The sequence below is a fragment of the Drosophila kikkawai genome, chromosome 2R (assembly GCF_030179895.1).
Source record: "Drosophila kikkawai strain 14028-0561.14 chromosome 2R, DkikHiC1v2, whole genome shotgun sequence".
NCBI lineage: Eukaryota > Metazoa > Arthropoda > Insecta > Diptera > Drosophilidae > Drosophila > Drosophila kikkawai.
The window spans coordinates 10,706,795-10,725,427 of record NC_091729.1 but is presented as its reverse complement, the minus strand read 5'-3'; the positions used below and the strand labels follow the sequence as shown (position 1 = coordinate 10,725,427).

The 18,633-nt window shown below is 41.3% G+C and overlaps 2 protein-coding genes across 3 annotated transcripts; one reads left to right on the top strand and one right to left on the bottom strand.

Moving 5' to 3' along the window:
* Nucleotides 1-391: 391 nt before the first annotated feature.
* ana (anachronism) lies at nt 392-8,751 on the bottom strand. Of its 2 annotated transcripts, none has more exons than XM_017171489.3 (5): nt 8,213-8,751; nt 3,184-3,551; nt 2,863-3,123; nt 1,885-1,957; nt 392-1,566 (listed from the first exon to the last, which is right to left on the bottom strand). In XM_017171489.3, exons 1-5 carry the CDS (start codon nt 8,497-8,499, stop codon nt 1,164-1,166), a joined length of 1,392 nt encoding a protein of 463 aa, XP_017026978.1. In that variant the 5' UTR covers nt 8,500-8,751; the 3' UTR covers nt 392-1,163. The 2 variants fall into 2 exon arrangements, with proteins under 2 accessions (XP_017026978.1, XP_070140639.1); XM_070284538.1 differs by having other exon boundaries at nt 1,418-1,566; nt 2,867-3,123.
* Nucleotides 8,752-17,234: 8,483 nt separating this feature from the next.
* LOC108078026 (ribonuclease inhibitor) lies at nt 17,235-18,599 on the top strand. Its single transcript, XM_017171586.3, has 2 exons — nt 17,235-17,759; nt 17,810-18,599. The coding sequence occupies exons 1-2, from the start codon at nt 17,345-17,347 to the stop codon at nt 18,553-18,555; spliced, it is 1,161 nt and encodes a 386-aa protein (XP_017027075.1). The 5' UTR covers nt 17,235-17,344; the 3' UTR covers nt 18,556-18,599.
* The last annotated feature ends 34 nt before the right edge of the window (nt 18,600-18,633 follow it).

Here is an 18,633-nt window from a genome sequence, read left to right as displayed (position 1 = left end):
TGACATGTAAGTGTTTTATCAGCCGGTTATTAAAACCCGCTCTCGGCATGCGTTCTATGTCGATATTTGTGCGAGATAACTTCCAGGGGGTGCCATATAACTCTTCGTAGATTGCCGGCGATAACGGTGACGTTTGAGCCAGAATCTGATTGCGATTAGGGGCCCTCACTCTCGCCCATCAGTAGAAGGGTCTAGGCTGCCGAAGGTGGCAGGTGATTACGGAGATGTCACCACTGATTGGCCAATAAATAAGCGAGTAGCTGAAAATCGCAGGAGCAAAGTTGAACCACGATATCTAATCGGTGTTCTTGGGAAACGAAACATATCTTATCGTCGATCCAAATTGGGGATTATACAAGCAAAAACTAGGTTCTTTTCATATTTTAATCATATTTTTATTCTGTATATGTTATTCATACTCGCAATCGATTTACAAATGCACTTAGTTAGGATTGTGTGTGTATGGTGAGGGTATGGTATGGAGTACTCGATGAAATTGTGCGCGTTCGATGATCTTAAAAACGAAAACATAAATCTTCGGGTTACTACAGAGGGGAATTTGAGATTTAGAGCTGCTCTTAGGAAGGCACGTTTAACCTAGTGACTTATGTATATAGCAAAACTTTAAGAAAAATGCTTTTAGCAACTTCGCCAAGAATCGAATAGCCTTGACTCGGCTGGCTCGTCCTTGGGCTGCCGCCGGCTTTCGAGTGGATTGTGCAGAAGTCTGGGATTGTAATGTTTCGATAAGGCATTGATTAATTTTGGTTTATTGCCTGGTGCCAGCACATGGCCCTGGCAATAATCTTAAGTATTATTTAAATTCGTATATAAATGTTTTCCGGGTTTTTCCACTTTTTTTTTTTTAATTAAAAAAAAAACAAAAAATAAAAATGTGTGTGCGAATTCAACCACATCTAAATCACAGGCTTCTAATATAAGAGAGAGATTTTAAAAATTATTACAAATTTCGATGAAAGTATTGCTTAATCTAAATCGTAAAATATATAATTTAAATAAGGTTATGCGGCGGAGGGAACCGCTGAACTAAAAACTAATTAAGTCGATTGGCCCTTAAGTTAAACAATATAAAACAAGAAATGGTTTTAAAAAGAGGGATGAGAATGAGAGATGGAAAGAGAGTTTTGGGGATCAAGGATCGTCTACTCTTGCTGGTGCGGAATAATGTGGTGCTTGTGGTGGTGACGCTGATGGTGATGATGCTGCTGCAGCTCGTGCGGATGATGGTGGTGACGATGATGGTGGCCTGTCCGACGCCGATGGTGATTGGAGATGGGCTCCATCTCCTGCTCGCTATTGCTCGCCGAGGACAGCAGATCGGCCTCGGCAGCAGCCTCCGCCTCGATGTCGTCCTCGACCTTGACCTCGTGATGGCTCCTATCCGTTTCGCTGGTCTCGTCCAGCAGCTGGTTGTCAATGGTTAGTGAGTTTGATGTGGTTGATTCGATGCCAGTGACCGCTGCTCTGCTCGATGGTAATTTGGGTGAGTTGCAGAGCCTCTTCAGGGAGTTGCTGCCGTTGAACTTAAGGTCTAGCCTAGGTTTTCTGTTGGGAAGTACAAAAAAATATTTAATATTCAATTAGAAACTTGAAAAACTTTAGAATTTATATAAGGGTTTAGGCTTTAAATTATAACTGCTTTGAGTCATGGAACAATATTTCAAATTTAACAGGTTCACTATTGACCGTTATCCGATAGAAAAATGCCGACTGATAAAACGATAACGATAGCACGAGCGACCAAAAGTGCCAGATCGTGATAAGAATTCTAAGCAGTGCAAAGAGAATTTCTTAATCTAACTGCTTGGTCACACTGCTTACAAACTGCTTACTTTACACTGGGAAAATTAAACGTAGACTTACCTTGGCACTGTCCGACCCGCCAAATAAGTGCTAAGCGATTCTGTTCCGTAAGTGTTCCAAGGGATAGCGGCTGCTGCAAGATACATATCAAAATTCACAATTAAAATCGAATTATACTTATTTCCGGGTTCATGCAACTGCAACGAGGAAATTGCGCAAATGAAAAACATGCTTATAAAATGGCAACAACAAAAATAGCAACATCAACGACATAAAGGCATTTAAAACGCACAAAACTAAGCAACAAACAATGCCGAGCAATACGCACAACGGTGCGTATGAGCGATATCGATTAGTAGTAAAAGCAACTCTTGAGCTGAATCCTCCGACTGCGCGCTGCCGTGTACCTTACCGATTTGAGGGCAATAACTCTGAATAAAACCTGAATGAGTCTCAATCAGATCTCTAGCTAGAGACTTTCGCTACTTCCGCTCCATATTTTCTAGGCGGCCGCCGCCTCATGAAATTCAAATGTAACAAACGCAAAAGGGTTTGATGTTTTTCGATTCTCTTAAACGTGCCCGACGCAAATTGAAAATTGAGCCACATGGCATTCGCTGACTGGGCGCCGCGATCGGACGACAAGGTATTTTTTGGATTACGTTTTATGAAATTCGATTTCCGTTTCGGTTTCGGTCTGGACTCGAGTTCGACTTCGACTTCGAGTCTGCCTCTAGAGCTGCCTCAGCTTAAATTACGCGCCGGCGGTGTCGGGTCCGTTCCGGTAAGTTCTGGCTGCAGTCCGGCCCCCCAAATAGCCCGACTAATGACCTTTCTTGCTATAATGTAAATAAATTCAAATCGCCGCGATCTGTGCCTGCGAAAGGGGCCTGTCGCCTGTCACCGAGATGAATGGATAGTTGTGTGTGTGTGGGGGAGGGATAGATAAAGAGAGAAAATGACTGGCGATGACTGGAGGAGACTCCGTTCTCCTTTCCGTTGGGGCAGTTAGTTGGACATGGCAAACAACACGCTTACCTGCCTGATCGCAAGTGGGCGGCGCGAAGTAGAGGCCCGGTCTTAGCGGATTCTCCTCGTCGTCGTGCACTTCGATCACCAGCATTCCGATAACGGCGTTCTGCTGCTGGCGGGGATGTGGCTGGCGCAGCTGATCCTGGCGATGCTCGTCCTGGCGGTTCTGCTGCTCCCAGTAGGCGAGAGCGCACTTGACGTCAATCTCCACCCAGCCGGTGGAGGTGCTGCTCATCATGACGGTGTTGCAGGTGCGCTTCTTACGCACTGCGGGGAAAAAATGAAGTTATATCGATATCCTAGTCCCCAGCGAAAGGCTTAACTTACATTTCTTTTTCTGCTGGTGGACAATGGAAACGGTAACCCGGATTTGGGGACCCACTGGTTCTGCGCACAGAGGCGTCGGGCTGGCTGGCTGTTCCGTGCTCACCGGCTGCACTAGACCCTGGCCGGAAAACTGTTCGCGGTTCTGGCCGGGATTGGTCTTATACAGGCGCAGCAGGGCACTGTTCAGGCGGTCATAGTCATTGGAGGGTGTGAAGACACTCTGGGCGAAGTAGAGGGTCAAGTTGCTGGCATTCTGCCACTCCGCCGGACTTGTGGTCTCGCCAGTACAGATGGGAAACCCGGCCTTCTCCTTGGGCAGGGCCTCGTTTGAGATTGCCTTGTGGACGCGCTTGATGATGTCGTTGAGCCTGAAAAGAAAAATTTAACAGAAAATTGGGTTATTTTTGTTTTAAAGGGAATATTTTTATTCCTTAGGAATTTGATATCCCTTAATGTTAATAGTCTATAAAGTGAAAACCGAATAAAAATTAATTCTAAGAATAAAAAATGTGAAAAATCCTGTTAAAAAAAATTACATTTCTTAGAGACTGTAAATTATAGAAAAATATATACCCTTAAAGTCTAAAGAATAATGGAAAAGTCAGCAAACTGGCATCATTTCGAGGCTCATCTGACAGCCATTTGTATGCCCCAAGCACTGGTACTTTGCAAATTTAGTTCAAGTGTTTATGTAAGGCTCACTTAATTGACATTTGAGCGCGGTCAGCGTTACAGACATCCACAATAGAAGAGCTCCGAAACGTGCCCGCTGCCATTTGGCGAGAATTTATACAATTTTATTCAATTTAGGCGGACACACATCTAGTCTGTGACTAGACGCGACCAAACTATGTCTGTAGTTCTTATCGCGGACTAGTAAAACCTATTGTTAGGGAACCACCTCCAACACCACCGCCCGAAATGAGCAAACTATTCCATGGAAGACAATCTGATCTGATGATTGCCTAATAATACCCTATGATTTGTGACGTAGCCAGGGTTCAGTGCTCCGCTTGGCCATAAAACTAATTTCCCGATTGGGTTCTGATTTATTTTCGAGTTCAAATCAGTTGATAGGCCACCTTTTAGGTTCATTGATAGATAATCTTACTACTTTGGACTCGCTATCTCAGATTGCGGGAGTTCTTGAAATAGTGCCAAATCTCTACGAGCTTTAAAGTTGTCAAAACAAACTATGCCAAGTGGCTGGAACATTAAAACCGCTGACCGTAGTTTGTCATGGCATCTAATCAAGGGCCCAGATTGGTTAGGAAAGTCTATCTTAAGACCAATCATCTGACTTAACTACTACTTAACTATTTACTACACTTGCGCTGATTAAATGCTTTCACATGATTCGCTCGTTGCGAGTGTTTCCTAAACTTGATTATGAGCTAAGCGGGCATAGTGGAGCAGCTGGCAGGCCCGTGTCACTTAAATACCCATTTTGCGATCGAGACGGATCTCTGTCTCTGTGAGTGTGGGACAGTGCACGGTGACAAAAAATGCGAGTTTCTTAAAGTGACATATAATCATTTCAAAATTTATAAATGGAACTGCTTCAAAGCAGTACTTTTAGGTGGAAAACAGGCATCTCTCATCATTATATCATTTAAAATAACATACTTTTGGGCGAAAATTAAAGAGCTTTGAAATCATTGAATATTATCTATCTGTAGTCATAGCATATTTTCGGAGATTTAAAGTCACTAGGTATTCCCTGGCATCCTGAAAATTTATCTTCTTTGCCCTTAGACTCTTTTTGCCAGTGCACTATCATCGGAGGAGCAGGGCAGACAACAATAGTTAGTTAGCTATGATCTAATCTGACCACACTCACTCGAAGCTCGCCAGAAAATTGGACAATTGTGTGCTGGATGTCTGGATCGGCAATTGAGACACGCTTGACGTTTCGCTTTCATTTCTTTCGTTTTTTTTCCCCCACGAGATGCACAAAAAGATCAAGAGAAATAACAGATTAATTGTTTTGCCTTTTTGGTGCGGCCTGCGGCGCAGTTTGTCTAGCCGAAAAAATACAAAAAAAAAAGAAACGAAACGAAATAATAATTATAAAACACGGTCGCTGTCTGTCTGCACTTTACCGAAACTGAACCAAGTCGAGGCGAATCGAGCTGAGTCGAAATAAGTTGCCTCTGGCTTATTATCGGTTCTTGTTTATGTTTATGTTTACGTTGCGATCGCACCGAATCGTATCGAGTCTGTCTGGCCAAAAGGCTAACAGGCTGTCTGGCCAACTGGCTAGCTGCCTGGCTGACTCGCTGGCCGTCTGGCTAGCTGGCCAAGAAATGCCAGAGTGCGGAGTCTGGCGTCTGGAGCTCGACTGTGTGGCATGAACTTGAAAACCCGTCGAGTGGTGGTGCCGTCTGTCTGGCCACCGTCTAGACATATTGTCAGTCCGTCCAACTCCGGCTCCCCTGTCCGCTCGTTGTTTGCTCGCTCCTCTGACTGCCTGTCTGGGTTTGCCTAGAGCTGTAGATGCTGTTGCACAGCGACAAAAACTGAAGGGCATGGGGCCTAAAAGTGAGAGAGATCCTTTTTTTTTTAAATTTATATATGTATTTAATTGTATGAACTATTTGAAACAAATTTTAAATGGTTAATACTATTTCATTCTACATTTTATATTTGTATTTTTAATCTGGTTAAAGGTTTTACATCTTATGAAAAATCAATGAATGTATCTTTGAGGCCAGCTTTCCCATATCAACCTTGTAGTTACCCTAATTTTCCTTAACTGATGTGCATATACCTATACGATTCTCCTATGAAAGTTAATTCTTTTCTTTCAGTGCTCTGTGGATGCTACTGCATATACTTGGCCTGCCGTAACATAGACACCTTTTAGCAGGGCAAGCCATGAGTCACGCATGCGCAGAGGCAGGGATCAACGATGATAAGTCTTCATGGGGGCGACAGGTGCCGGGGCTCTAGGGGATGGTGGAAATTCCACACTGGCCTCCATTCAGACGACATTGCCTGAATGCATCGCCTGTGTGTCTGCGTCTGCGGTCTGCCGTCTCAGTCGCAGACGTTGCCTTTGGCCGCAGCAACAATTGCAATAGTAGCAACACAGAGGCAGTAACAGCAGCAAGAGCGGCTAGACAGTGTCTCGCCGGCTGCACTTCATTATCATGCGAGGAACAACCAACAAGTAACAGCCAACAAGCAGCCAAGCTGCAGTCAGTCGAACTGCAGACGCCTACAACTGTTTGCACTGCAATATTACTCATACGTCATAGGTTGCTGCTGTCGCTGTTTTTTTTTTCTCCTCTTTTTGTTTTTTGTGTGCCGTCTGTGCGGAACTCTGCCAAAGCAATCAAATAAGATGAAACGATTTAGATACGAGTCGTGTATCAGCTGTTGGCCCCACGAATGCAAGCCCGTTTTGCCGTCTCGCATAGCAACGACCTACAAAAAGTTCATTACCGGAGACCAGGAGGCAGAGACGGTGACGGATAGCTAGACATGGCCCAGACTGCTCCCAGACACTCGCCAGACATCCGCGGGCACACAAAGATACAAAGATACAGATACAAATACAGAGGTCGCCACCGCCACTGTCGGAATCCAGTGCATTATGCAGCGGCGGCGTCGCCGTCGTCGTCGCGACAGTTGCACTATAGTATCTGATGGATACAGCAGACACACCATTGATGGATCTGGGTCTGTATGTGTCGCTGTGATCTATTCGGGCACTTTATGCTCCGATTAGGGACACTATAATAGCTTTGAGGCCTTTGAAGTTCATATCTAAGATCTAGTAATTGCAATGATTATTCTGATTTAATAACGATTAAACGGTTTTATTAGGTCTCTTTTGATTTGAGGTTTTCAAATATGACTTGGAAATATATGTGTATTAATATATTTACCATATTATCAATTCCTATTTTTATATTAGCCAGAAAGATCTAAGTATATTTAATAGATTTAATTCAGCGTTTTGTTATTGTGTTTTTTTTTACCTTTGAAAGAAGCTTCAACTCTTCAAGTTCTTAAAAAATAAGAAGGGTTCTTATTGAAATAATCTCAAAAATATGTAAAACTAAATGAAAATAAAATTATATTTAAAACCTTGTTCCATGAGCTTTACTTTAGTATTAATAGAATAGGTTGTATCCTACTTATCCTTAAATTAGTTTTAATATTATAAAGTAATCATGTTTATTGCCCATAAGTTAATGGCAGAAATATTTGTTTTTAATGGCTTAAAGGTCATAAAGAAATAATATTAAAGGAAACCCCACTGATAGCTATAAAATCATCGAAATTTCCTGATTTCTCAAAACAAAAGACGCAATTAGGAGGCACACTTTTCAGCTATAGATACTCTATATATTTATGGGCCCCACGTTCCAGTCTGCTAAGCGAGGCCATTACATTTACGACCCTTTTGTAAGAACATCATGCATTTAGCGAAGCATTCAGTCAATAAATAAACTTAAATGAAAATCGAGAGTGCACGAGTGCCGAAAACAAGTCGAGAAATTATTGATTTCTACGTTTTAATTGGATTAATTCGGCGAATAGATCTGCATTCGGCTGGATCGTGTTGAAAGTGAAGTGAAGCACAGCATGTACAATGTACTTTTATAAATAAATACACTCTCTCGCGTATACTTTTTCGGGGTGCTTGACCACAATTGCGAGTTGCACAAATGTTCTTAGCCTTGGGAGAAATTGGCCAGCGGTTTTTGGACAAATCTCGCACTTAAATATATTCATTTGCGAAATTTTTGAGAATTTTCCGACAGCGTGTGTTTACAAATTAAAGCAAAGTGCATTGTTTCAGAATGATTTCTTTTTTTGTATACAAATTGTAGTCAGCAACAATTTGTTTTACTTTGTTGTTGTTTTTTTTTTGCCGGTCAGGGGGCGTCTTTTTTAAGATTTCTATTTGTGGTGAACAGACATCTATTTCTGGGAAGACAGACGACAAAGACGACTTCTGCCGGTGATTGACAGTGATTGTTTTGGACACTTTCGAGGCACTTGAGATCTTACTTACCGCTCGGTGGCCCGCTGCAGGTGCTGTTGGTTGGTCACCGTGCTGGTGTCGTTTCTCATGTTTGGATTGCTCCGATTCTGGATGCTCAGGATCTGCTCCTCGGTCAGGTTGAAGCGGTTCAGGATGGTGCGATTGAAGGGATTCACCACCACCGACTGCACGCCCTCGGGAAAGAAGGAGGGATCGAAGGGCGAGGCCTGCGAGTCGCCGGACAGCGATGCTAGGACCACCACCAGGACCAGGATCCATCTCCCTGCGCACTTTTCACAACACTTGGCATTCGTCATCTTTATGTTTTTTGTCCTTGTATGTTTTTAAATTTAAATATTCTCACTGGCTAATATTAAGTTGTCTTTTATGATTTGCAACAATTAGATCGTGTATTTTGTGCACATTTTTCACTGGAACTGCATCTCTTTCACAAATCCAAAGAGAGTGTTTTTTTTTCAGCCAAAGAATTTCAATGGGTATGTTAATTTGAATATTTGGGTTTCTGTGGTCTTGCTGTGGTTCAGCTTCTCGATGTGTTCGCTCTAAGAACCAAGTATGAAGTGATTTGCGCCAGTCGGTTTTTTAGTCTTAAATAAGAAAAAATTTGGTTGTGCCTGGGCATATCTACTTTGTTATGGTCGTAAACGCTGCGTTGCTGCCAGCACTGCAAGAAAAGTTGAATGCTTTACTATCTCGCTGAAAGACTTATATTTCTGGAATAATAGTTTTTTGCTTATTTTAACTTTTTATTTTAATTTTAGCTTTAAGCTAGTTAAATGTTTTTAATTTCTAAAATGTATTATATGAAGTACATAATTTTAGTTAACATTTTTACTGGCAAATGTTTGAGTTGACTTAATTTTTATTTTTTTAATGAAAAATATTTTTTTTTTAAATTAATAGTTGTCTGTTTTGTATATACTTTATTTACATATATTTTAGGTTTTGGCAATCAATAATATTTTCTTAAACTCTTATTTTTAATAGAACTTAGGTTTAGGTTTTTTTTTGTATTTTTTATCATAAAAGAAAAAATATATTTTTTTGAAATTGGAATTGGTTTCCTTTCTATCAATGACTTTGATGATCAATAATAATAATTTATCATTTTAATACTGTTTTCTTTTTTTTTTTTTTAATATTCTTTAAAGCAAAATGAATGTGTTTTTATTTTTCTTGCATTTCCATATTATTTATTATTATTTTAATTATAATATAATAATTTAATTAGGAAATAGTCACTGAAATGTTCCAAACTTATCCCGTAAATCCTCAAAATACATCGATATTAATTTCTAGTTTAATACTTTTTGAAATAATAATACAATTTGTGTATTTTCTGTTTTTATTTCAATAATGTTTTTTGTATTTTCCGAATATTTACTTGCAATATATTGTTTGTAATTTATTAGTTCATTATTATACGTTAATTAATAATTTATTTATTAATTTTTTTCCTTTTAATAAATATTTTGAAAAACTTCCCGCTATCTTCCCTTCAAACTCATTCCAGATTCATTTCAGTGTAGCGCTGGCGTACTTCGGACTGGCCTTCGTGTGGCTTTCGGGTCGGCTCGGCTCCGTGGTCGCCGACCAATCAACGGCGCTTGAGGATCTGCCGGCGCGCAGCTGAAGTTGGCGTAGGTAGGCATGTTGAATGTGCGTGAGATACTGCATCTGTGTCGGTGGCTAGTGGCTAGTATGGGTGTATCTTTATCGAGGCAATCGGAGGAGGAATCGGTGGCCTTATCGGGGAGATGCATCTGGGCCCAAACAGCCAAGGGTCAGTCCTTGAATTACTAACCATTACTATCAGATACAAGCGTGCCCGTATCCCCCCAATCAATACTTTAAACACCACTCGAGTTTGGGCAAACAAGCAAACCGTCGAGCGTGTCAAGCTTTTTAACGATTTTGCACCCACTAAAATAGCAGGAATGTCCGCAAAACTGGTAGTAAGTAGTCATAGTTCTCGTCATTCTATTATTATTATGTGCGTGGGTGATTAGATTAACGTGGAGTGATTCTATTCCGTTGCAATTAGAGTGACTTAATCAAATTGTTTTGATACGCGTCGTGCTACGCGTGTTATCGGTGCTACTTTTGGGGGGGCACCAAAAAATTCTCAAAAAAAGGCCCTTGTGTGTGTGTGGTGTGCCTTTGCTTTTGACTTTCAGTTGTCTCCGCCGGGATTCGTGCGTGCGGATTAATAAAAGTGATGACAAGAAGATAGGCCTGAAAGTGCGTACGCAGTTTATCAATTGAAAGGAGAATGGGGCGGATATATCCTATTAGAGAAAAGATTTGAACTACGGTGCCTGGTACGGTTTTAACCCCAGAAAGCCCATCCTTGTGGGTCGATCTACGCCATTGGCATACCCAAACAGTTCTGGCGCTATCCCAGTATTTATTATTCATTCAATTCACATACGGAAATCCAAAGAGCCAGACTTCAAGGACGTTCTTGATTTATTTATTTATTTACTCTCTTGCCGCTGCACCATCAAAACATCTAAACATCATCATCAGAATCATCGCCAGTAGCATCTTTCCCATCATCCATGTTTCGTCTGGGACCCGAAAATTGAATTTCAAAATGATTGTATAATTCGCAGCACTTTATAAAGTCTGGATTTCTCACTTCCCACGTCTGTCCCGGATTCCTCTCCGTCTACCCAGTCGTCCGGCTGTCCAGCTATCCGGCTGTCCATTCATCTGATATGTCTACACACCGTTTAAGCTCTGAATAGAGACTACCAGACGGCGGCTGTTATGTAAAATTGCAATCGCATCAAATGCCCGGGACTCATAATCCCGCCCGTGCACAGGAGGCCAAAATGAAAACAACATATATATGCACATATATAATGTGTATATATATATATAGGACGCAATCAGCGCCTCTTGTCGAGAAGTTTATATAATAATGTTTGTTTATTTGAGCGCTCGCATAGAATTTGTCCCACTTTGTGGACAATGTGGACGTCAGCAACAACAGAAAGAGAGTCAAGAACAAAAATAAATAGTCAGACAGTGGATGCAGACAGGAGCACTGAGAGAAAATTGATTAGTTTTTGTCAGTGTAAAGTGTAATATATGATTTGTAGTGTGAAATAAGTGTACAGCAGTTGTTCTAAATAATTTAAAATTATAATGAAGAAATGTATTAAATATTTTAAAATTTAAAAAACGTTCATCTAGGTTGGTAAATATTGTTTTTTATTTATATTGAAAAATGATACTAAAATCTACAAATTTTCTAATAAAGTATATAAACATAAATAATTATAGATAAATAAATATTAAAATATAAAAATATATTAAAAGGTCAATATTTATAAAATCCCATTAAGATTCAGTTTTTCACAGTGTAAATATTTCTAGACAATTGGAATGCGAAATGAGTCAAGTCAAAATTAAGACAGCAGTCGGTCTCAGTTGTCTTTCTTTCCTTTTTATTTGATTTTTCATTAACTTTTCAAGGCTGTTTGCTCGCGTGGATCCGCCTCACCTCTTCGCCACGCCCACATCAGACCCATAATTGGCTAAATCCTAAATACAGAATCTAAATATGTGGTTTTGGTCTTTCTCCTTTGATCTTGAAAGACGTCGTATTTGTCGGCATATCTCCGGGGCTATTTTTGAAAGCAATTTTTTGACAAATCCGTACGTACTGGTATGCCTCACGCTCGTGCCAATTTGTGCGGCTTAATTTTAAACGGTAGCCGGCAATTGCCGCCAATGAGCAACAATTCCGTCCAACTGGGTGGCGGCACGTGAGGGACCCGCCAGAAAAGACCGGTAGCACCACCGGCACCGCAATATCACCAAGCCATAATCATAGCCATCGCCACCTGGCTAGAAAACATCTGGCTGTTTCCTTAGCAGATTGCCGGAGCCAAATGTTCGCAAATAGTTGTTGGCCATTAGCTATTAGGAGTGATTTCCTGGCTGGTTACAAGTGTTAACTACCATTCTATATTTAGCCATAGCATCAATCCGTATAATGGGCGGGCAGTAAAAGTGATAAGGCCAGGTTTTAGGGCTACCTGTGCTTATCGGCTTAGCCTGATTGAAACTGTCGAAATAGATTGATTTTTTGGTGAAAAATATAAAGAATAATAAATGCTCTTTAATAAAACACACATAAGAATACTTGTGTTGGAGGAAAGTCAACATTTTTCTTAAGTATCTTTTAACAAAAATAATAATTTTAATAAATAATTTGTCGTTTGTTAGCCATGTTAGCTTTTAATATTTGTAATAAAAATTTTTAATATATAAATATATTTTCTTTTGATTTCCTTAAGCTAAAAATGCTGTTAAAAAATTATTTAAAATTGTGTTAAGTTTTTGCTAAGTAAAAGAATCTGTTTTCTTGTACAATATTTTAGCTAAATTCAAACTTAAACGGGTATAAAAATAAAAACCAGCGACTTAAATAACTTGATAGGCAAACAAAAAGTAAAAGTACACAGACTAAACATCCCGATTCTGTGATAAATAAATTATAAATACCTTTCAAAACATTTAAGGGAAAACCCATTTTAATTGCTTCGATAGCTTATTGTTATTACTTTTTGTGAATTTATAGTGTGTGGAAATTATAGTATGAAACTCTTATCTAGTAAGTCTTTTTTAAGGCGCAAGGCACTAACATAAAGTTTATTGAGCAGTCATGGCACACAGAACTAATGAAACTATAGATATCGACAGTGGTGCGTGATTTGACCTTCAAAGTCTCTGAAAACCGATCGAATAACTCAAAATTTGGACAGTTTAATACAATGATTATATTGACGGTCATTAAATATGCAAGTACCCGGGGTAAATTATTTAACCATAAACACGTAGTTAACTTAATTAGCCCTCACACCCTAAAAGCTGGTCGATGCAAGATGGATCCTCGAGAGAAACTCCGCCTCACTTGCACAATCAACATAATGTATCGGCAACAGAATCGAAGAGTACACTGCAGGAAAAATGCTATTAAGTGGGAATGAGGCATTCAAGTTGAATATTAATTTAAAATTAATTTTTATTTTTATGGCTTCGCATATTAATTTAATTTAAATTTTGTAAATATTTATTTTGATTGATTTTTTATTTGTTAATTGATGGTTATTGTCAAATTTTTCGGCTCAGTCTAAGGTAGAGACAGAGGAAAATAACGCTGAGCAGACAGGGAAGAGACAGCCTGCGGTTAGGTCCGGTGGGCTGGTGTTGGTGCAAGTCTATTAAAAGTACACGACGTTCGTCAGCCAGCCAGCCAGCGAACCAGACGTGTCAAGTCAGCACCAGCCCAGTCACAGTTCCAGGCGGAGTAGCGCTCCCAGACCCATAAACAGACGCAACCCCAGACGGAACACATAGGTGCTGGTTAGTTAGCCAGTCCCGGGTTCTTCTTGCCATCCACACAGGCACCAAGGGTGTTACCTTGTCGGTGCTCGCAACTCAGCTAATGGCTCTTGGCTACTGGCTACGGGTGCCGGGTGCCGAATGCAGTTGTCGTGATTGTTGTCTCAGATTGCATGTGGAATGCAAAGACCAGAAGCCAATTTGTTATTGCGCTGTTGTCTGCCTTCTGCCGGCTACCGGTGCTACTGTTCACTTGCAGCCGCCTCTTCAGCTGCGGCTGCTCGCTGTTGTTTTGGGTATACCCTTTCTTTTGCTACGGGTATTACTCATACGACTGGTGAGACTAAACAAATTTGTTTTCAATTAATTATATATTATCTATATTCATTTATTTGGTAAGTAAAATGTATAGTTTTACTCTGAAGATTCTAGTACTGTACCGATTATTTTCATATTTTATAAGCGGATAATGTATGTAAAATTGAATGAATTACTGATCAGTATAGAGTATTTACCTATCGTAATACTCGCTTTAGCCCAAGGCCTGATTGTTATTAATTTTTTCGCATTTTCATTTTCGGTTTTTAAGACTTTCGCGTGCCGTCGTTTGGCTTCTGTTTGGCGTTTTGTTTTGGGCCCAGCCTCTTCCAGCCAGATCCAGATCCCAGCAGACGATGATGGAGCAGACCGAGACCGAGACCGAGGTGGAGATGAAGAAGGAGAAAAAAGGCGGAGACCACGACCGAGACCCCGAGAGCCAGACAGACCGTCGCAGAGGCTGTGAAAAAGATGATGCACTGGGCAAAAATACATTAAATAACAAAATATGATTCTCAGGAAGTTCATGAAGATCATAATGGGTTGTTGATAGTGTTTGTGAGATAACTAACATAAGACCCTATTGAATCTTTTAATTATTAAAAAAATATGTCAACAATCTAGAAATGAATGTCCTTAATGAAAGGAAATTGCTTTTATAGATGTTTCTCCGTGTGTACTGATGCTGGGCCATTTAAGCAGACGTGTGTGTAGCCGCATCTTGTTGATTGTCAAAATTGACAATGAATGCGTTCGCCTGCGGATGGGGAATGAGCATGGGGAAGCGGGAGCGGGAAACCGGGAAACGGGGATGCGGGGATGCGGACGGAACCGGAGTTGGGGGCTGACCCAGCCAGCCAGAGACAAGTGCATGTCTCGCGTCTGCAGTTTGTCTGGAGGCCATCGCAGGCACTCCATGATGTTGCCACTGCCACTGTCCCTAAGTGATGCAGATGCGCTGTCGTTGTTGCATCCAAATATGGACCATGGTCGGTTCTGGCTGGCATCGTAGAGAGCTGGAGCAGGTGAGGCCAGGCCAGGCCAACCCGAGAAGAGACGAGAAGAGCCCAGTCGAGCCGCGACGGTGAATAGTTGCTGCAGTTTCACACTTTTGCGCTGAGCTGCGGAAAGTTATTTAATTGATATGCACATGCAGTGCTCCTCCGCCGCGCTGCCTCGCGTCGCGTCGCCTTGTCTGGTAGCTGTAAACTGAGACTTCGACTGATTCTCTGTCGTCTGCGATTTTGCCAGTGCCTCCGTCGGTGCCGAGCCTCCGCCTGTGCCAATGCCTCTGCCTTTGCAAGCAATTATGAGCGTCTGGCCGTCTGGCATTTTACAATATTTTTAATTATCGCGCTTTTTTTCTAAGCACAGATAAGCATCGGCGCGGACTGGAGCTGCCACTTTTCGAATTTCAATTTTGAGGCCCCGAAGGCAGCCTCCGAATTGTCGCCGCTGTTAATTGCCTTTGGTCAGCAGGAGCACGAACAGCATCAGCAGCCATCTTGACCATGATGACTAACCTCTTGTCCTGGCTCCCGGCTGTCTCCCTGCTGTCTGTTTGTCTGGCCAGCGATGACCGTAAATTGATGTAGATTCAAGCACCATGGTCATGTCCATGTCCATGTCCAATCACCAAGGCAGCATTGGTAGTAAAAGTGAAATATGATTTCCAGCCGAGGCTGTCAGTAATCATTTGGTCCATAGATTGGGCACCTGTCATCGGAGCTAGGAAGCCTGCCCATTCAGAGTCAGCCAACGCCATAGGACAATGGGCTTCGCTACGAACAGTGATGCCAAGGAATCTAGTTAAGTTTGTTTTTTAATATTATATTTTTAAGACTCTAAAAGACAGTAATTAAATTGTCTTTGTACTAAGATGTTTATTAATTTATTAATTAATATTTTTTTTTGGTTTTATAAAATGTTAAGAAACTATACAAATTTACTATTCTATCTCAAAGGCTTTACAATTTTATTATTTTACAGATTGCATTCTTTTAGAAGATAAGATGTATAATTTAAGCTTTAAAAGTCCCAATATAATATTTTATAACGGCTAACTAGCCAACACACTTGACTGATTTCTTTGTTCAACGCCAAAGCACTGTCAATAGCAATCACATAAATGAAGATGCAACCTGACCATAAACGGCATAAATGCCACTCATACCCCAATGGATTCCCCAACGAGTACGTGCAGATCCTGGCTGATTCGAGAGCGTACTTTATATATATTTAGAACTCAACAGTATCGGCTTTGAGTTCAACTTATTTATAGGACAGGGACGGCGCGTGCCGGCACGCCAGGATGCCAGAACTTGGGCAGAACAGAGAATGGGGTCCACGTGGTCGAGAATGACATATAAATGAATGAATTGGCGTTTATGGTAATTCAGACCAACCAAGTTGGTGCTCCTAGTTTGCTAACTATGCTAATGAGAGCAACTTGTGGATGCCTTTGGCAGGACTATGACGAAAATGAGGAAGCATTCCGGTCTCTATAAGGTTGTGACACTTCAGTTGCTTCCCAGAAGCGAAAGCCTTAAAACGGATATTTTCCTTATTTTTAAACTAGACGAGTCAGTAACTGCAAGGATTTTATATAAAAATGCGACAGTAATTGAGGCAATCGATGGGTTTCTAGCTATTGAACTAGTCGGGTCAGTATCTGTAAGAATTATTTGTATAAATGTGACGGTAATTCAGTTGTTTCCCAGAAGCGAACGCCTTAAAACGGATTTTTCCAGTGACTGAAATAACTATTTAAGAAATGCCAAAGAAGTTGAGGCGATCGATGGGTTTCTGGCCAGGTAACTAGACGGGCCAGTTACTGTGGGAGATAATTAATAAAAAAGTGACAGGAATTCAGACAATTAAAGAGTTTCTGGCTAGTATTTTAGTTTTAAGAGTAACTTTTACAAGTTGGGAACTTTATACTGACAATATTAATAAACTTTCAATAAGAATAAACATGACGGGGAAAATATATAACAAAATATAAATTTGAAAAATGTATAATAAATATAATAAATAGCTTAGGGATTTGTGGATTCCATATTTAATTGAAATTGTGATCAATAATTCAAAATTCTTAACTCATTTTTGGTTGGTCCTACAAACTTCTATGAGATAATTGATAAGTTAAAGATAAGGAATCGCTAAAAATTTTAGATTTCCTTTAATGAAATATATTTACATTTTAATATTTAAATGCATTTTTTTATTTTATATTCAACCATCCACACATTAACCAATTATTTACTCGACAACTCCCGACTTTACCGTCTACGTCAGCCAAAAAGTATGCAACGAAAATCAATGTTTGCAAGGATAGTTACATATCAATATAATTTCTCATATTTCTCTGGCTAAATTGTCACAAGTTCGATTAAAACTTATACTTTCCACGTTTCCACAGTAGTTTTTTTCAACACAGAACCGATCCGGAGCAAGTGCATCAAAATGTGCGAAGTGCTGCTACCATGCACGTACCAGCCCAAGGAGTCTTTGGATGATGGCCATACCCCGCTGTTCACCACGTTGCTGCTGAGGTGCTGGCAGCGGGAGTACGACCAGAGACCCTATCGAGACTTTCGATTCAAGCGCTTGGAGTTCGAGGAGCGGATGCGCCGAAAGTTCCACTGCGTCCGGGATTTCCGGGTCATTGTGAACTACCTGTTAAGTCGCCGACTGCGCTCGGTGACCATTACGGGCGTGGTGGTCTCTAACTGGGACGCAAATCTGCTGAAGGACTTTGTCCGTTCTCTCATACCCCTGTCGTCCATTCACCTGAACCTGATGCGGCTGCCCAGCGAATTCTTTGCCATGCTGTGCCTCAATGCGAAAAAGATGGACGTAATGGAGTTATGTTTGGACGGTGAGAAGTTCTGGTAACTCCTTGCTGTACATCCTTAACTGTTCCCCTAGGCACTCCCCTCAGCGACGAAGATGTGCGTCTCCTGCGGGAGTTCCTGCTGGTCAGCAAAACGCTGCGTGGGCTCTCCGTAAACCATTGCAGCCTGACCCAATACAATTTCGCCCTGATCGCTGACGGGCTGCACAAGTCGGAAAGAGTGAGCTGCTTCTCGGCCAATCGGCTGCTGGGCGGCTATCTCAGTCTGGACACGGAGAAGATAATGTCGATGGTGGGCTCTGTCCTTATGCAAAATCGCCTGTGGAGCCTGCGCCTAGAGCTGTGCGAGCTGACCGCCCAGGATATGATACCCATTGCCGAGCATTTGGCGCGCCGGAAGTCGAAGCTGCAACAATTGCGGCTGGCCAACAACAAGATCGGTCCGGACGGAGTCCTCTTTCTGCTTCGCGGCAATATCGACGGTGGTGGGTACCTTGAGCTCCTGGACATCAGCAGCAACTCTATTGGTACCCATGGCGGTGAGTGGGTGGCCAAGTACCTCAGCTTGAGCCTAATGTTGAAGGACCTGTTCCTAACCAACAACGATATTGGCGCAGAGGCCATAAATCGCATTTTGACATCCCGACGGAAATGCTGCCATTTGGAGCGCTTAACCCTCTACGGCAACCACTTTGATGCTGACTCGGCGAGGATTGTGCGCCGCCTGCTGGACGCCAAAGTGATGCTGCAAACCGAGCTGGACATTACTTTTACTTACGATGAGGATCTGCAGGAGTACCGTGTGATACCCTGGCGTTAGTTTTGGTTGTTATTAATAAGTAAATAAATATTAATTTCATTGAACTAATTATTAAATTTATTTTTAAAGCATCAAACT